We start from the raw sequence: 19980 nt of genomic DNA on the forward strand, positions 1-19980 counted from the left end.
TAAAGCATATGCTGGACTTTAGCCTAATATATCACGTGTATAATAGTATCGGAACCTTTTCTCTTACTTATTAACTAGGAAATACATAAAATACTGACCTTGTGGGTAAATGACTTTCGCATTCATTTTTAATCATTATTATGTTGCCAAAGAGTTGCAAGAATAAGGTTTTAACATGGCTCCTGGGAGAATTATACCAGTCTTTATGGAACACATTGCTCACAGCTGTGGTGAAATATCCATCACTAAAAATCACAGCACTTTTTCCACATCAATGACATCACTGGTATAATTTAACCGTACTTCACATGTGGGAAGCAGTTGTCTACCAGTGTGAGCTTAAACTCAGACTGATTCTAAGGATACGGGAGAATTGAAACATCATTTTAAAATTTAATTTGCATTCACCATTAATGTCACTTTCCAAATATTTTGGATAAGATTTGCAAAGGCCATACTCCTCTCCCTGTGGTGGCAGATGATAACTTCAAGATAATTCTTAGAGTATTAACAGAAAGACACCTTTCATAAGACTACTGTACTATCCAAGATTCCTCTGCTTTTCAATTACTCTTGTTCTAAAGATTTTTTGTCCCATAAAGACTTTATGTTTAGAAATGTGACAGTGAGGCTATTAGATTCTAAAACCTAAACCAGTATCCTCTAAGAATCTTGATGAGAAATCTGAAATTGTGCCAGGAAGAATACCAATAACAAGTGGATTTTTATAGGGTATTTGGGTTCTCAATGACATAGTATAAGAAGAGGAGAAATAAATGAAAAATGCCCATTATTAAATCTCTGTTATCTCTGATATTGACTTGTTTCATGATAAACTAAATGTCACTCTATATCCTTCCATTGGGCAACATTAATTTTCAGATTATTTTACCGGATAAAATAAGTCCCAAATTGCTTTTTAGTTAATAGGAACTACCCTTCTCCTTGTTTTCTTTCATCTAAACAGGAGAAAAGAAGTGTGTTCTGATGGGAGAATAAGATCAAGAAGACAGAGGGGAAAAGCACTCAACTGCAGGGAACACATTCTGCTCAAGGGAAATATTTGCAACCAGAAACACAAAGTTTCTAATAGTCATTCATTGAGCCATTCAGCCAGGTATACACATCTCAGATTATGTGATAGCTTTGGAGATGCAGAAACCTTCAATGAAGTCTGATTGATTATTAAGCCATGCCAGACCTTGTTCTAGCATGGAGTTTCAGTGGTCAACAGAACCAAGTTCCTACTTAGCCAGAGGACTTACTTTCTGATGGAGAATGTAAGCGGGAAAAATTATATATATATATATATGTATATATATATACATACACACATACACTATGTAATTTCAAAGAAGAAAAATAGGTCCAGTAAGGACTAGAGTTACCTGAGGGCAGAGAGGGAAGGGAAGCTACTTTGAAGCTGTGGTAAGAAAAGTTTCTCTGGGAGGGGAAATTGGAGTGGAGACCTTAATGAGGGGAGAACAAGCTAGTGGGTAATCAGGAAAGCACGTTCCCGGTCCAGTGAACAGCAGCTGAAACCATCCTCGGGTGAGAATAAGCTTGGTGTGTTCCAGAAATGAAAGGAAGGGAAGGAAGCAAGCATGGTGTTGCCAGAGGAAGAGTGGATCAGGTCAGCAGAGTGGTGGGAGGTTGGAGAAGAAAGCAGATTCTGTGGCACCTCATGAACCACAGTGAAGACTCTGGATTTCATTCCAAGTGTGAGAAAAACCATGAGAGGAATTTGAGCAAGAGAGGAGAGGAATTTTGTTTATGTTTAAAATGAAGATTTGAGCGGCTCTGTGGAGAATTCATTATAGGAATGCAAGAGTGGCATCAGAGATGAGTAGGAAGCTCTTCCATGAATCCAGGTGAGAGAGGATGATGGCTGGAACAGGCGAGTGGGAGTGGAGGCGCTGAGACTAGTGAGAAGCACACACATCCTGAAAACACAGCTGACGGGACTTCCTGATGGGGGAGGTAGGTTGTAAGCTGTCAGAGAAAGAGTCTAGGAGGAATAAGTGACTAGGGGGCAGGTTGTGCTACCAGCAAAGATGGGTGTTCCGGGGTCACCGTCACTCTGTCTAGGGCCTCAAAGACTCAAGGAGCTCCCATCATGGGGAAGAAGCCAACACACACAAACACAGAGTCACATATCCTCTGACAAGTTCTGCGAGAGAAATATACTCAGAAATTTCCTGATCTCTGGATTTTCCACAACTTTCATTTAAGCACTTCTTGATTTGTCATTAGCATGGACAATTGAATAGCGTGGCGTGTTGGGATATCTGGTATTCTAGTCCTGGCTAATCATACAAATTTGTATAGCAGCGTATTTTTTTATTATTCTTTATCATCTAAATATCTATTGCTTGGCACTACAGAATGTATTCTCCTTATCCATGTAACATATGGGAAAGTACACCTCTTTTTCCAAAATTTTCATACTAGTCCGAGGCAAATTTGATCACTCAGAATAGAATCATATTGTCTGTACTCCTTAAGATACTTGGTGGGAATTTGCTGTATGATGCAGAGAGCTCAAACCTGGTGCTCCATGACTACCTGGAGGGTGGGATATGGTGGGAGGGAGGGTCAAGAAGGAGGGAACATATGTATGTTTGTGGCCGATTCATATTGATGTATGGCAGAAACCAACACAACAATATTGTAAAGAAATTATCCTCCAATTTAGAAAAAAAAAAAGATTCGTCTACATTTGACAGAGGATGGTAGGAAGAGAGAACAGAATCCATCTGTAGGAAAAAAAAAAAAAAAAGAACTTCTGATTAAATAAGGTGAAAGTGAAAGCCGCTCAGTTGTGTGACTCTCTGTGACCCCATGGACTAGATGTAGCCTACCAGGCTCCTCTGTCCATGGAGTTCTCCAGGCAAGAATACTAGAGTGGGTAGCTGTTCCCTTCTCCAGGGGATCTTCCCAACCCAGGAATCGAACTCAGGTTTCCTGCACTGCAGATGGATTCTTTACTGTCTGAGCCACCAGGGAAGCCCAATAAGTTGGGAAATGTCTAGACAGTCCTAATGTTAATAAGCCTCCCCTGTATCTGATGCTAGAGTTACACTGATCACCCTTGGAAAAAAACACTATTATCTATTAATTGTTTCGTTGAATCCTATGCCTGCTATATGGCAGACAGATGAATCACATTCAATATAAAGTTTTAGAGCTAATGAAAATAAAAGATGCTATTTTAAAGATTCTATGACCCAAACCTCCTTTTATTCATTTAAATACCAGAATTTCAAGAAGCTAAATGCCCTTAACTTCAGACCTACACATATAAAACACATCTGAGTTCCCAAACATAGATTATATTAGGATATTTCATTCATTTTTAATGGAGTCAAGCATGCTACATTTGAGTGATTTTATAGAAACTGTTTTTTTTTTTTTTTTATTTTTTTTTTGCCTAGGGGAAAACTTTTAGGAGGAGCTTTTGTGACTGCAATCAGTATGTTCATATTATGCATAATTGTGTTTCTAACATTTTCATTTTGGATCACAATAAGTCAACTATAGGAGATCCAACCAGTCCATTCTATAGGAGATCAATCCTGGGTGTTCATTGGAAGGACTAATGCTAAAGCTGAAACTGCAATACTTTGGCCACTTCATGCGACGAGTTGAATCATTGGAAAAGACTCTGATGCTGGGGGTGACTGAGGGTGGGAGGAGAAGGGGACGACAGAGAATGAGATGGCTGGATGGCATCACCGACTCGATGGACATGAGTTTGAGGGAACTCCGGGAGTTGGTGATGGACAGGGAGGCCTGGCGTGCTGTGATTCATGGGGTCGCAAAGATTCGGACACGACTGAGCAACTGAACTGACTGACTGACTGAACTGAGAAACTAACAAGATGGAGAATCCTACCTTCACCTTGAAACATTTAGCACTTACTGTCACTAACACTATAGGAAAAGATCCAAAGTAACAAGGAAAAAGATACACTACATTTTATTGTTCCCTTCACATGCATAGGACTTTCAATGAATAATCACAAACTTCAATGAAAATGGTCATCAACTTCTAATGCTATAGAATCCTTTTGAAACAGACCCATTAGTACTTAATCTCTAAATAGTATGTTTCCATTAACTTCCTCTGTGTACTTTTACTAGGTGAAATAAAAGTTTTGTCCAAAATTCTCTTGGGAAGATATATCTTGGATTTTAAAAATTTTACCACTACACTAAATAATTCAATGTTCTAGGACAAACTACTCAGATAAATTTTAGTTTTAATAACATATTTAAGAAATATCTGAAAAAAATCAACATACTTCTAAATAAATTATTTTTAAATCATGCATGAAACCCCTTAAATCATTAAAAATAATTAATTCACAACTTTCAACACTGGGTATCTTGTATCTCTAGCATTTTCTCTTACAATATTAGAAAATGTAGATTTTTATCAGAACGTCAGTAAGTTCATTTTCATGGTACTATATTATTTATAATAAAATCATTTGTCATGGTGATAGATGGCTTAATAAGTATAAATTAACATAGTAAAAGTTACTACCTTATAACTTGAATTGGGTTATAAGTTATTGACTGTGAGAAACTAGCTAACTCAGTCAGCAGTGAAAGGGCTTGGGCAGAGTCCCCTAAAGGAAGACTGAGTTATCCTGGAGCAATGGATTTTAGAGGGTAACCTATTTTCAAAGGGCTTTCGGGAAAACCAGAATTCAAAACTAGCCAATTTGAGACACTTAAAAAAATTTTCTCCTTATCCTGTACAAGAGTTGTTAGAAGAGCATAATAATTAGCATTAGCTAATAAACCAAAAACTAAAGAGAATTCTGCTACCACAGGTAGAAGAACGATTGTTTCTCAACAATTAAACCATAATCTCTAGTATTAACATTTTATTTCTCTGGCTTTCTTGGATCACATGTATTCCATTCATGGTTCCCCTAATTTGTACAGCACTAGACAAAATTGTAAAGAAAGCCTGTTTCCCTTTATACATCATTTCTCCTCTTCTGACTACTAATCACACGTGGTCTCCCACAAGCCATATATAGTTTTAGAGAAGACCGACCCTAAATGCCAATGCCACTTTATGCAATATACGTGGAAGCGGGAATGTATCAACATTACAGAAGAGAACTTTAGGCATACAGTCACGCCTGCGTACATACAGTTAATCTCTAACAGTGAGATCTCAAGCATCACACTGACAAAAAGGCAGGGATATCAATCTTTACAAATCAGAACCTTAAGTGACTAATTCACACATCTGTATAAAGACTGATTTATGCATCCCAAACTTGGATCAATGAAGAAAGGAAGGAAGAAGGAATGAAGGAAAGGATAGGGAGTGACTGCAATTGATCAACTTCAAGAATTACTAGGCAGGTTTCCCTGCTTGTCCTGAGCACTAAGGGAAACCCTTACTTCTTCTGATGCCAGTGAAAAGCAGTGTGTGTGCGTGCTCAGCTGTGTCCGACTCTTTGCAACCCCATGGATTGTAGCCTGCCAAGCTCTTCTGTCCATGGAATTCTCCAGGCGAGAATATTGGAGTGGGCTGTCATTTCCTTCTCCAGGAATGCTGATTACAATATCCATGACATGGAAGCAACCTAAATGTCCATCAACAAATGAATGGATAAAGAAGATGTGGTATGTATATATAATGGAACATTGCTGCTGCTGCTGCTAAGTCACTTCAGTCGTGTCCAACTCTGTGTGACCCCATAGACGGAAGCCCACCAGGCTCCCCCGTCCCTGGGATTCTCCAGGCAAGAACACTGGAGTGGGTTGCCATTTCCTTCTCCAAGGTGTGAAAGTGAAAAGTGAAAGTGAAGTCGCTCAGTCAAGTCTGACCCTCAGCGACCCCACGGACTGCAGCCTACCAGGCTCCTCCATCCATGGGATTTTCTAGGCAATAGTACTGGAGTGGCTTGCCATTGCCTTCTCCGAATGGAACATTACTCAGCCATTAAAAAGAATGAAATAGTGCCATTTGCACAACATGTATGGACCTGGACATTATCAAACTAAGTGAGACAGAGAAAAACAAACATCATATGATATCACTTACATGCAGAATCTACCAAAAGTGATACAAATGAACTTATTTACAAAACAGAAACAGACTCACAGACTTAGAGAATGAATTTATGGTTAACAGGGGAGAAGCAGGGGGCACGGAAAGATTGGGTGTTTGGGATTGATGTATACACACTGCTATATTTAAAACAGACAACAAGGACCTACTATACAACACAGGGAACTCTTCTCAATATTCTATAATAGCCCAAATGGGAAAATAAGTTGAAAAATAATAGATTCAGGTATATGTATAATTGAATCACTTGCTGTACACCTGAAACTAATACAACATTGTCAATCAACTACATTCCAATATAAAATTGTATAAAAATTAAATTTTAAAAAACTGCAATTATTTAACCTCCAGAGAAAAAAGGCTAAGGAATATTTCTGGCAATCATTTCTGTTTTTCCCAGAAGAAGTAGAAAAGCTCAGACGGCAGCAAAAGAGCAGGAGGAATTCATTTAACTGGGCTCTAAAGAGGAATGTTCAGACTGAAAAAGTTGTTCAAGTCTGAAATCACTGCTGTGGGAGTGGAGGAGGCTGCCTTCTACAGACAAGGTTGTGCCCGGGGCAAGCAGATAAGCAAGGTGCCCTTGAAAGCTTCTTCATGCTCTATGTCAGTATTTCCCTGGAAATCCTTTTGTATGTGTGTTTAAACATAATAGAAATGTGTAAAGCTCTGGGCTAAAAACTTGAAATTTTAGCAGGAAAGTATTTGTCCTGCCTTCAGTGTAACAAGAGTACATGTCACGTTGAAACAAACCCCATACAGCCAAAAATCCTTCTCATTCTCTATCTGAAAATACTTAGGCAGAATGATATTGTGAATTCTGTCACTTAATAGTGATCCTGAGATTTAGGAACAGAAGCAAAATTTTCAATGCAAGGGACCTGATTGTGAGATTATTCATGACAAAGTGACCTTAATAATTTGATAATCAGGTCTGCATAAATATCCAACATACAAGAGAATGAAACCATAAATAAAAGCAATAAGAACCTCATTTATGAGCCCTCTCCTGGTTTGGAAATGCAAATTAATTCTTAGAAGAGTCTGTAGCCAACTGTTCATCTAAGAAGTGGTAGAAAAATATTCTGCAGAAAAGTTCCTGGGAGATGGGAATATTTTTAGTAAATATGCCTAATCATTCTTTTTGACCTCATGGCATAAATCATAACAAATTGAGTTAGTAACTTTGAAATGGCATAAAATTCCTGTTAAGAAATCTCAGGATCTGTATAGTATGCTGTTTTAATACACAGATTAAAGGTCTGATATAAAAGTTATAAAATGCTTTTTTTTCCATCTTAGCATTCATTCTTTTCCTCTTACTTTAGGACAAATACTTGAGGGTTTATTTAATTCCAACATTCCATCAGTCAATAATCCCAGCAGGAGAATGTTTTTGTGGTTAACTCACTTTATCTCCCCGAATAATGAAAAGAAAACAACAATTTGAGAGTTAAGTAATAGGAACTAGAATCTATCAGGGACTTCATAGTGTAGCATGTATCATTCTTCACCCTGTTTTACAGGTAAAGAAAATGAAGTATAGAGTTGTTCAGTCAACCAAGATTATAGGGTTTCTGACCTCAGTGTCAGACTGCTGACCACCTTGTGTCCTCTGTAACAAATTCCCAAGCATTTGGATTTCTGCACTTCTGACCAGGTAGGTTATTACCTATGTGTTGAGATCCTCAGGGGAGTCTTATTGCTATCAGCTAGAGAAATACATGGAACATGTTTGGAAGAAGAAGAGAAAATATCCTGAGGTCCTTAAATGAGTGGAGAAACTTAAAGAGCAGAAAGGTCTGAGCTGGGGAAGGACACTCACCATTGAAGACAATCTGAGGGTCACCGCTGCCCTGAGCCTTCACCCATCCCCAACCCCCATTCCAGGGCTCCCAGCTCCCAGCAGATCTAGCATCCACTGTGGTCATTTCCAGGGAACCCCAGCTTCACCCACCACAGGAGTTTTCCTCAGAGCACATATTATTCCTAGAGGGTGACTTGAGAAATAAGTAAAATAAAAGCCAGCATATGTTTAATTTATAGTTGAATGACCATGCAGATAACACTGTTTGTTTTCAATTCAAGCAAAATCATACAGTTGGCCAACTGAGAGAAACAGATGGGTGGCTATCTTCATTTTTCTAAATATTTTCTAAAGAGTTCAGACATGTTCCTTGGAGGGGTTTTGCAAAGTAAGATTTTATTCTCCTGCTCTTTAAGCAAAGCATGGCATTTTTTGTGAGAAAAGGGAGGTTATCTATTTCTTCTAAAATGCCTTAATGAATGGGAAAAGATATGGTTTAGGTTACAGAGTACAGCAACATTTGCTTCTTGGCATCATTATCTGGGGATTTTTGTGCTTTTCTTCCTCCTCTGCCTTATCTCTTTCCCCTTTTCACAGTTCACACTTACACAAACTGTGTCATTCATTGTAATGATAAAGCAAGTACTGAGTGTTTAGCTTTCATTCTTGTCCTTGGATGTTAAAACTGACAGCTTAGCACCTCTATTACTTTTTATCGGTGAGTCATTGCCCTTGCCAGCACTCAAGATAAGAAAGTCTCACACTTGCCAGAGGGAGAGAAAAAAACAACAGGAAAACTGAAAAGAGCACTGGGGCTGAGTTGTACTAACCACAGAACGGACGGTAGGAGGCTGTTTTGAAAATGGATGGGCCTTGCCATTCTCCAGGACAAAGTTATAAATGAGAAACTGTCTGGTGTGATTTAGGTCATTTCCAATGGAGAGTCAATTTTCAACTGCCTAGTTAACCAGTATAAACCTCTAAGGAGTAGAGAAATTCAACACTTGAACGTTTTAATCCAAATGTTAAAAGACCTACATTCAAAATGAATCTGAAAACCTCACACTAAATCCTTATTTATGAAAGATTAGACACAGGAGCTGAGAATTGCCATTTGATACTACAATACTCTGTGTGTGTGTGTGTGTGTGTGCACGTGTGTGTGTGTGTGTGTGTACAGAATAACAACACCATGAGAGGGTCAGAGAATTCAGTGACACATAAAGGGTGTTTTGGGGATCATTGTTATTCACTGATAAATTTTGGGAAATTACACAAAATTTTTTGTTTCTTTTTTCCCGCCAATACAGACCATTTTTCTTGGCACTGTGCCTTCATCCCTATTGTTCAGATATCAGTACTAAAGGAAGCTACACAGGGCTGCAAGAGACCTCAAAAACAATCTGTTCTCACCTGCTCAGGGAGACAAGCCATGAAGGTTCTGCCTTGTACTTTGTGAAGGGTTTGGGAAGTTGGTGAAAACATTACGTTGATTTAAAGTTTCCACTTAGGACTAGTCCCACTTTCTATTGACTGCATGGCTCAGGATATACTGGGATGGTGTTCCTGCTCAGTCGCTAAGGCATATCTGACTCTTGTGATCCCATGGACTCTGTTCCATGGGATTCCTCTGTGGTTCCTCTGTCCAAGGGATTTCCCAGGTGAGAATACTGGAGCAGGTTGCCATTTCCGTCTCTAGGGAACCTTCCTGACCCCGCAACCAAACCCAGATCTCCTACATTACAGGCAGATTCTTTACCCCTGAGCCACCTGGGAAGCCCATTGAGATGGAGAATAGCCATATTTAATGTGAAACACATCCTTTCCATAGCATCATAGTCCACTTTCTCAAAAACCATGTGAAGTTCTGAATAAGCACAAATCACACCCATAAAACACCCCCTGCTAATTGATTCCCAATTTAAAATTTAAAGTGAAACAAGAACTTGATGCTTGCAAAGCAATCTGTGTGAAGAAATCTAGATTTCTAATTTCTCCCCAGTTTTTACAACTGTCTCATGCAAATCTAATCTGATAGCACTGGATATTAGTTATTATCTGTAAAGAATCTTTCCCAAGCTTCAAATTCATTATCATAGTAATGAAGTTACTTTCTGGTTGCACTTGTATGTGGTTGATGCAATATTTAATTTAATTGAGTAATTATAGATATGAACAAGTCTAGAACTACAATGAGTAGGAGCAAACTTGCAAACAGAGTACTGGGGAGGGGCTAGGAGCCACTGGATTTCCGCTTGTCTTGGGCCTTAGTCCATAAATCTTAGAGGAGGGCAGAGAATGACAGCTAATGCAGTAAACTGATGAATGGAAATCAGGTAATAAGAGCGTGTTTATTGTATTCCCAACTTACAGATGAAGAAACTGAGGTACTGAAAATTTAAGTAACTTAATCAACAGCACAAACTTGGTAAACCCTTAAAGGATATATAGGAAGCATGGTTATGTGGAAATAATTCTAAGCATTAGTTAGGAAGTACTAGAGTAGAAATGGCCAGTTACATTCCAGTGAATACTGGATGTTCTGGGAATGCATTAGAGGGACAGCCAAAACAGGACTCATGGAAACCGTCTCCAAAAGAAGGATGCTTAAGTTGAAGGGCCAACCAATCAGACAGAACAGGGGCAGAAAGTGATCTGGACAGACGGACCAGTATGTGAAGGAAGGCCAAAGGCAAAAAGCACAGCACAGGAAGAGAACTGCAAGTAGATCCTAGAGTAAAAGAGAGATGAGCAAATAAAATGAGTTAGAGGCAAGCAGAGGCCAAGCACACACGAATACTCCCTAAGTCACTCTAGGGAATTTAAACTTTACTTTGAGGACAGTGGAAAATCTCTTCAGAAAAACATCTATTTCTGCTTCATTGACTATGCCAAAGCCTTTGACTGTGTGGATCACAATAAACTGTGGAACATTCTGAAAGAGATGGGAATCCCAGACCACCTGACCTGCCTCTTGAGAAACCTGTATGCAGGTCAGGAAGCAACAGTTAGAACCGGTCATGGAACAACAGACTGGTTCCAAATAGGAAAAGGAGTGCGTCAAGGTTGTATATTGTCACCTTGCTTATTTAACTTATATGCAGAGTACATCATGAGGAACGCTGGGCTGGAAGAAGCACAAGCTGGAATCAAGATTGCTGGGAGAAATATCAATAACCTCAGATATGCAGATGACACTACCCTTATGGCAGAAAGTGAAGAGGAACTCAAAAGCCTCTTGATGAAAGTGAAAGAGGAGAGTGAAAAGGTTGGCTTGAAGCTCAACATTCAGAAAACAAAGATCATGGCATCTGGTCCCATCACTTCATGGGAAATAGATGGAAAAACAGTGGAAACAGTGTCAGACTTTGTTTTTTTGGGCTCCAAAATCACTGCAGATGCTGATTGCAGCCATGAAATTAAAAGACGCTTGCTCCTTGGAAGGAAAGTTATGACCAACCTTGATAGTATATTAAAAAGCAGAGACATTACTTTGCCGACCAAGGTCCGTCTAGTCAAGGCAATGGTTTTTCCCGTGGTCATGTATGGATGTGAGAGTTGGACTGTGAAGAAAGCTGATCGCCGAAGAATCGATGCTTTTGAACTGTGGTGTTGGAGAAGACTCTTGAGAGTCCCTTATACTGCAAGGAGATCCAACCAGTCCATTCTAAAGGAGATCAATCCTGGATGTTCATTGGAGGGACTGATGCTAAAGCTGAAACTCCAATACTTTGGCCACCTCATGAGACGAGTTGACTCACTGGAAAAGACTCTGATGCTGGGAAAGGTTGGGGGCGGGAGGAGAAGGGGACGACGGAGAATGAGATGGCTGGATGGCATCACCGACTCTGTGGACATGAGTTTGAGTGTACTCCGGGAGTTGGTGATGGACAGGGAGGCCTGGCGTGCTGTGATTCATGGGGTCGCGGAGAGTCGGACACGACTGAGCGACTGAACTGAACTGAACTTGAGGACAGTGGGAGCCGGAGAAAGGAACCAGGCAGTGGAATTACAGGAGCAGATTTGAGCTTTTGTGATATCACTTGACTGCACTGTGGAGAAAGGACTGGAATGCCAGATGGGAAAGAGTCTGTAGCAGTTAACCAAGCAAGAGCTGATGAGGGTTGAGTTTGCATAATGTCTATGGAGATAGGAAATGTATTTAGCTGCTAGTTTCATTAGGACTTGCTAATTGATTGACTGCAGGGGTGGTGGTGAGAATGAGGATATCTAAAGGGCAGGAGTCATCTAAATGGAGGCAGATATCCTTCCTTGAGATAGTAAATTCAGGTGAAAAGGAATACGCTTCAAGACTGGTGAAATTCAATTCTAGAAACGTTGTTATATTTGAATATCCAATTTGAGACACCTTATGAGTGGCTGAATATATGGGTCTGGAGTTTAGGAGAAAGATCTGGGCTAGAAATATGGATGTGGTAAATATCAGCATGTGGATATAAATGGAATTCCACAAAAGAAGATGAAATAATACAAGGAGAGTAGAGAATGCAGAAGGAAAATGAGCCAACCCACCCCCAAGAGGTAGCTATCTGTCACAGATGTGACACATCAATGAGCAAGCCACCATACTGGTGGCACGATGCCTACACCTAATGGCATGTGTATAATGGCATCTTTCTTCTTTTTAAAAACTCCAATTCAATTCACTAAGCCTGATTGTCCATATATAAAATAGACAAGAGTGACTGAGCTAGGAAATCTATACCATAACTGGGGTATGCATTGACCATTCCCAAGTAGGCAAAATAATCACTCAAAACTGAAGTGCCTTCATTATAAATATTTTCTAATTGTAATCATCAAAAATAAAAAAGTGGTGGGCTGGATGTCAACAGTAGCTGGACAGAAGAGAAAGGGATGTCACATCTAAAGTGGTGGCTTTCAATTTCCGAGTTGAATCTTTCCCCACACTCATGAATCTGAGTGTTCATTCAGGTAACTGGCTACAGTGGAAATCAATGAGTGTGAGTTGCAGTTAAACTCACCTCTCCCAGCGGCTTCCACTCCTCAGTAATGAGCAATTTAAGCAGCCCCAAGGGATGCATTGGCAGATGACAGACACTCAAGAAACAGTGTGTGGAGGTGAACGGTTTTGGGAGTTTTTTTCACTCTTTAGCTTTTGATTGTCTCAGACAGCAGGTGGGATATTATTTCCCTGACCAGGGATCAGTCTGGTGCCCACCCCCCCACTGCATTGAAAATGTGGAGTCAACCATTGCATTGCCAGGGAAGTCCACATGGTGAACTCACTGCTGATTTGGTGGTACTATATTATTTTTTAACCATGGCTACACAGCTTGCAGGATCTTAGTTCCCTGACTTGGGATCAAACCTGTGCCCCCTGCAGTGGAAGCCCATGGTGTCATAACCACTGGACTGCCAGGGAATTCCTGAAAGTATAAAGTAAGCTTTCAGTTTTTGCTACAAAGAAGTTAGTTACCTTCCATGGGTGTATCTCCTCCCCCAGAGTAGGAGGGCATTCCCATTTGGTCTCTGAGGTCTCCATCATTTCGTGTGGTCACAGTCACCTGCAAGGGTAAGTCAAAGTACAGATTTCACTGGTAAGTCCTGTAGGCCTGAATCATCCCCCAGCAGAGGGAACAGGCAAGTACTACTTCGAGTCTGGTAGCATTCTCAATCACAATTTGTCATCACTCAGGCACAGGTGAACCATGGTGCATATATTAATTTTTCCTCCAAGGTCCTTGTTTTCATTTGGCTTTAAAACATTATGGTGACTACTTTTATTTATTTACTTATTGCATGCAATCTATGATTGCCACTGAGGTATACGAGAAGGTCATTTCCCACACTTTCCACCCAGTTCTATCCAAAGCACTAAGGCTGGCTATTTGTATGTAACTCAGTATACCGTTTCTAATACCATGACTTTTACATTTTACAATTCGTTTTACTATTGGAGCTGACGTATGGGAAAAAAGCCCAACCAGTGTTTAAGACTTAAAAAAAAAAAAAAACAACCTGTATTTTTATTTAAACCATTGTTTCCTGTGTGAATGGTAAGATAATTTATACTTCTTTTTAAAATTTGGAATGCAAGGTCTCCTAATAATAGAACTTAACTTTGCTCCCCTGAAGTGCCCCGAAATACCTCCTACTCCGAAAGCTGGCCTAAAATGTGCTCACTTGTTTGCTCACTCCTTTTTTCTCTTCAACTCCATTTGATATATGTTTCCCAGGACGTAGTGGAGACTTGTGGCCCGAGAGGCTGGAAAATATAACTCCGAATTTCCTACAATCTCAGCTCCACTTTCTCCCGCGCTCCGGCCGGGGGCGGGAACCTTGTTATTGTCACGTGGCCGCGAGGGCCACAGGCCGGGCTGGCCAATGGGCGCGCGCGGGTCTGGGCAGCACCGCCCCTCGGCTCCGGCGCACCGGGACTTGGCGCTCAGCGGCAAGGAGGAGGCGAAAAAGTTTCTTTTGCGGGCAAGAAGGGCCTGGGTGCGCGGACGCTGCTCCTGCTGCAACTCTGCCACAGCTGGCCGTTGGTTTCGGCTTCCCTGTCGCTGCCCGGGGGCACGAAAGAGCTCTGCTGTGTGGATTGAGAAAAAAGGGGCTCACCTGCGGGCGCGAGAGGGGGGCGCGCGCACGCGGCCCCGAGCGCGGGCGTCCACTCCCGGCTGGAAGTTGGTGCCGGGCCCCGAGCGTGCGGAGACCCGGGCCGAGCGAGAAGCTGCGGGACCACGATGGGCGCGCCAAGGCTCCGCGCGCTCGCGGCGGCGCTGGGGCTGCTGCTGTGCGAGGTGCTGGGGCACGCGGGCCCGGCCGAGGGCGGCGGCCTCGAGGCGCTGGGGCCGCCCTCTGGGGTCGGCGCTGAGCACCAGTGTCCCGCTCAGTGCCGCTGCCTCGGGGACCTCCTGGACTGCAGTCGCCAGCGGCTGGCGCACCTTCCCGAGCCGCTTCCGTCCTGGATCGCTCGGCTGTAAGTATTCTTCCAACCGGCGGAGGAGGGACCGCGTGAGTTTCGGGACTGCAAGCTTGGGGCCAGGATGCTAGGCGCGCAGCAGTTTTTTCCGGGGCACCTCCTCTTTCCCAGGCCTCGAGCGGCGCCCCGCGGGGATGGAAAAGGGCCTCGGTCCCTCTCCATCCCCCGGCGCTTGGCGGACCGCGCAGGTGGGCCCCGGCCTGCCCCGCCCGGCCGCACCTGGGCGACGCGATGGAGCCGCTGACAACTCCCGGGGACGGAATCCGCGTCCGCGCGGAGCTCGCCCAGGGGTCTCAGATGCGCGCCTTCCCAGTCCGGGGCGGCAGAGCTGACGCTTCGGCCGCCCTGAGTTTTCTGTTCTCCCTTTACGAGTATGATCCCGCGGCTCAACTATAGTTTCTAACAGGTTCAAGTCACCTTTTGCGTTCCCAACACTATAGTAATCCAGCGCTCTCTTTCGTTTGGGAAGCCCTTTGAGCAGTTAGGTCACTAACCAAGCAATGGTAGACATCATTTTGTTGTTCTTTACCCTCGCTTAATTTCGCGTTAGTAAATTCCGTAAATTCCCCTCTTCGACCAAACTGTAGCACATCCCCATTCCGGCAAGAAGTTGGCAAGACTGAGCAGTAGATATGGAAGGGAAGGAACTAGAGTTTTTTTTTTCAGAACCGAAGGCGTGATTTTTGTGGCTTCTCAGCGCGACCGGGCGGTTTAGGAGAGAGCGCTGGGTGCTGTTATAAAAGTTTTTGGACGCTAGCTGTGAAGTCTGAAAAACCTGAAATCACTGCCAACTGCGTGAAAGAACAAGGAAGAAAATGTCGTTTAGTTGGAAAGGCTAATTTTTTCCAAATGTCGTCTCCTTGTTCTCTCCGAGCCCTCGTTTTGTTAAAATTGGAGGACTGGTGCAAAATGTTAACAGTCAAAACTTGTATTTCTTTTTTTTAAAGTAGCTATCCTGTTGAAAAGAAGCAAAAGTGCAGTCTATCGTTAATACTCAGATTTGGGCCTAACCGAGTAGTAGTGGAGATTTGAAACTCTTGAAACTTCTAGTCAACTATCCTAACATTCCAAATAGTAGTGGTAGAAAGTTTGGATAGGTTGTTTAAAAAACTCTGCTTTTAAATCTCTGTGCTCACCAGTCTTTTTTTGTGAAATGTAGAATTGTCAACTACGGAAAAGCATATGCTTTGTGTTGATGTGCCTTAATTTTTTAAAAAGTTAAGAGAGTTTTAGATTGATATGTAATCTCTTATCGTGGGATGTCTTGTTTAGTAGTTTTTATTACAATTGAAGAAGGAGATAAGGACTTTAACCTAAAACAGGGAGACTTTCAATTAGTTGTGGCTAATTCTGTTCAATTGCCTCTTGTGGAGGTCATGCTGCCTTATTCATGAGATGTGAATGGCTCTATTGACAACATGTGGAACTGAACATTTGAATGACTGGAGGTGAACACTTATGAATAATAGAGGGTTGAGAAAGAATGAACACCGTGCTTCCTGGGGTGTGTTTAGAATGGCTCAGATCATTCACGTGCTCTAACTTTCAGTAGTTTCTCCGAGTTAAGTGGCCTGTCGGATCATGCCAGTATGCAATATATTTTTGTGTGAATGTCTTTTTTAAAAATTGGACGTCTTAAAAAAAAACTGTAGTGCTCTTGATTAGAAGTTGAGTTAAACCAAAAGGGGTTTGATACCTATTTAAACGTTGTCTTAAAAGTAGTTGACCTAATTAGGATTTTGTTTTCCAGATAATTTGGTGGCACACTAAAAACAAATTACAGTTTATTTGGTTAGCACAATCTTTAATTACATTTCCGCCAGCAGTCAATTGTCTCAATACAAGTCCACATTCCTTAAACGTATGTGAAAATAAGTTCCACTTGTGCAAATAAGCGCTCAGTCTGTTGTCAGAAGCCCCACCGTGATCACTCACTGGACAGTTCTGTCATTCTTGTACATGTGTGACTTTTAACCAACTTTGTAGTTGTCACCAAACCATGTGGTCCAGATTCTTTATTGTAAATGTTTCTTTTGTTTGTGCCTAAAGCTCTAGAGGTCTCCTCTTTTCACCTTTGAAATGAGCAGAAGAATTCATAGAATTGAGCTTTAACTTCTCTGTTATTTGGTGTTTGGAACAGGAGGCGAAGATAGCTGCTGCTTAAATTTTACTTAATTAGAAAAGCTTTTCGGTAGACTGGCCCCGAGTTTAGAAATACATAGCAAAATGCATGTTGTTCTTCCCCATATCTTTTTGTTTGTTTGTTTTTATTATTATTATTATTATTTTTTGGAGGCTAATTATTTTACAATATTATATTGGTTGGTTTTGCCATACATTGACATGAGGTAATTAAGAAAGTAAAAGTTTGCTTAGGAATATTTCATGAGAGCATTCTTCAGAAAAGTTTGGTGCATAGCTTTTGTTTCATTTGTTGAATTGGCAAGTTAAAAATTTAATCTCTATAATACACATGTGTGTATGTATTTTTTCCACTTTATTCAGTTGTGATTTTAGGGCCATAAGAATCCCATACATGAAAAGTTGAATTGTTTGAGCTGTAAAATAATAATATCACAGTTCTCTTAAAAAAAAAAAAAAAGGGACTTCTAATACTTTAATGAAAGTGGCTCTTAAAATGGTCACTATTTGAAACGTTCCTTACAACTGTCTTTAAAGGCAGACTTGAGTTTACATCTAGACTGTGTGCTTGCAAGGAGTTCTGAACCCAAAGAGGAGGGCTAGTTAGAATATGTTTACTTAGCCAAAGGAGGGAAAAGTTGCCCAGTTGTCAGTAAGAGCTTCAAGTAGTTTTAAAACCTCACTGGAATTTCAGAATTATTTGTCTTATCACAATAGAAAGGTTTGGGTTAGCTGAGCTCAGGCCAAAAAAAAAAAAAAAAAGTCTGGAAGATACTTTCTGCTGGTGTGACTTCTTTAGTATCTGCCTGTTATAAATCCTCTGGTCCATACCAGAACTCAGGCTGGGGTTGGGGGGTAATAGTCCTTCTGGTTTTCACAGCTGTTTTTCTGTATTTTCCAGACAAAAACTTGAACATAGCAGGCTGATTTATGAGTCACTTTGGATCAGTGTCTTGAAACAGCTACAGCCTGGCTTTTTGTCTTTCGGCTTTCCAGATTTCTGCTGAATTAGCAGCTCTGCAGGCCCCAGTGGGATTGATTAAGAAGCTGTGCCGGATTTGCATTTTAAAATTTGACTTGGAAGTCAGATTTCCAAATGCTAAAAGAAAGAAATTGAGAACTGGGACCAAATGTTGTAAATGAATTATTTTCATATATATTTATCCACTTACTAATATGCAGGAAGAGAGACTTCTCTCTCCTGTGTAGAGTTTGGTTTTCAAGTGTTTGGCCAGCTGAGTTTTGGGTAAATAGTTAACACCTCTCTGCCTCACCACCTTTCCCATTTATTAACCTCATTACAAAAAGTTTTTTTAGAAAAGGTTTCCTGGGGAATCGGATGTTCATTACTGGAACTGTAAAAACGAAGAATCTGCCTGCCTTACTGACTGTAATGGGATTTCAGAAAACATTGACATCGTACAAGTTGAATCTGTTTTTGTGGTATTTTTAGTGATCTAGCCATAAAAAACAATACAAGGGAAGATTTACAAAAATGTGACGTCCTTGGATCATTTCTGAAACATAAACTGTATGAAACCTAAATTTAAGTACATTTAAAGTTTTAAGGCTTCAAGTATTTAACAATAAAGTCACTTCGGGGTGTTTCTTTTTCTCTCCCACATATACTGTGGTTTTAATAGTATGCAAAACTCAGGAATGGAAGTGTGTTGCAGTAACTGAACTATTTCAGGTTGCCTGCTCCTGCTTATGGATCAGAAGTGAGGGGTCCCCAGCATGTGCCCTGTTCTCTGAAGGCAGTTTCTCATTTTAAAGGTCTTTTGTTGGAGATTTCATCCCACTACTGGTAGGGAGGAGGGAAAAAGTTGAAGCACTCCATCTTTTTTAACTTTTATTTTTTTCACAGCGTGGCCCTGAGAAAAATGAGAGAGAGGAATTTTTGTTTTTTTCTCATTAGAAAGGAAATCACCTGTGTGAGCTGGAAATGCCAGATGGGTGCCACCTTTCCTCTGAACAATAGGGATGCGGCCCAATAGGCCGAGTGCAATGTTCTTTAGCTAAGTGAGTCCAAATGAGCCTTTCTGTTGATTCAGGCTGCCTCCCAGGTGAAGGCCTCTTTTTCTTGGTTGTTTTTTTAAAGCCCGTGGGAAATCTGTGACTGTCTGTGGTGCTAAAAGCACACAGGTTTTTGTCTGAATCCGAACGTGAGTTGTTGGGCTCACGGTTTCCTTGATGAACTCCAGATGGACTCGAGCTGGGCCGTGAGGGAAAGTGGCTCCAGCGTGGGGAGCATGCACGGCAGTGGTTGTAATTGCAGGACTTTTATAGTTTAAAGACTGTGCCAGGTTTTTTTTTTTTCCCTTCATGTTATAACTCTACCAGAACAAATCTACTCATGTCTGTTACTGTCTGGTAGGTCTTTAGGCAAACATGCTTCAAATAAAACCTTTGCAAAAAAAAAAAATTACTTCTTTTTTTCCTTTTTGATGAAATAGATCCAGGTTTATTCTCAAAACAAAAAATGCAAAGACTGAAAAAGGATCTCTAATTTCTAATTGTTACTTAATAGATGTACACAGAGTAACACTGGGCTTCTCTGAATGTGATTTCTCTGCAGGTTTTTTTTTTTTCCCATAGGGGGCAGGCAGAGGGAGTGGCATACTTAGGAGCACATGGTTCCTGCTCTTCTCCAGTCAAGTTTGGTTATCTCTAACTTGGGTTATTTAAAAACCTTCACTTTTAAACACTGAAGAAATTAATCTGGTGGGATTGGGTACACATTTTTCAGTGGGAGAGCTTTCGCCCATCCTATTTGTCAGGCTGGTCTTCAGTAGATGTTCAGCCATGTCATTTTCTTTAGGCCAGTTTGAAGGCATATAGTCAGTATAACCAAGTATTTTGCTAGATTTTGTTTCACATTTTGACTCTTGAATGCTGAGCTGATGGCCTGTCCTAGAACACTGAACATGTAGGAGTTTGGTTTTGCTTTCTTTTAAATACTGATGT

At 41.1% G+C, this 19980-nt stretch overlaps 1 protein-coding gene across 1 annotated transcript in view; it reads left to right on the forward strand.

Annotated features, from left to right (window-relative positions):
• The first annotated feature begins 14326 nt into the window (after positions 1-14326).
• LRIG3 (leucine rich repeats and immunoglobulin like domains 3) overlaps positions 14327-19980 on the forward strand; it is a 53362-nt gene continuing 47708 nt past the window's right edge. Inside the window, exon 1 of the mRNA XM_055395362.2 lies at positions 14327-14868. Within this exon, the coding sequence (XP_055251337.2) occupies positions 14633-14868 (236 nt within the window). The 5' untranslated portion in view covers positions 14327-14632. The remainder of the gene's footprint in view (positions 14869-19980) is intronic.

The sequence above is a fragment of the Moschus berezovskii genome, chromosome 6, assembly GCF_049115385.1.
Source record: "Moschus berezovskii isolate FMDL1 chromosome 6, NW_MosBer_1.0, whole genome shotgun sequence".
NCBI lineage: Eukaryota > Metazoa > Chordata > Mammalia > Artiodactyla > Moschidae > Moschus > Moschus berezovskii.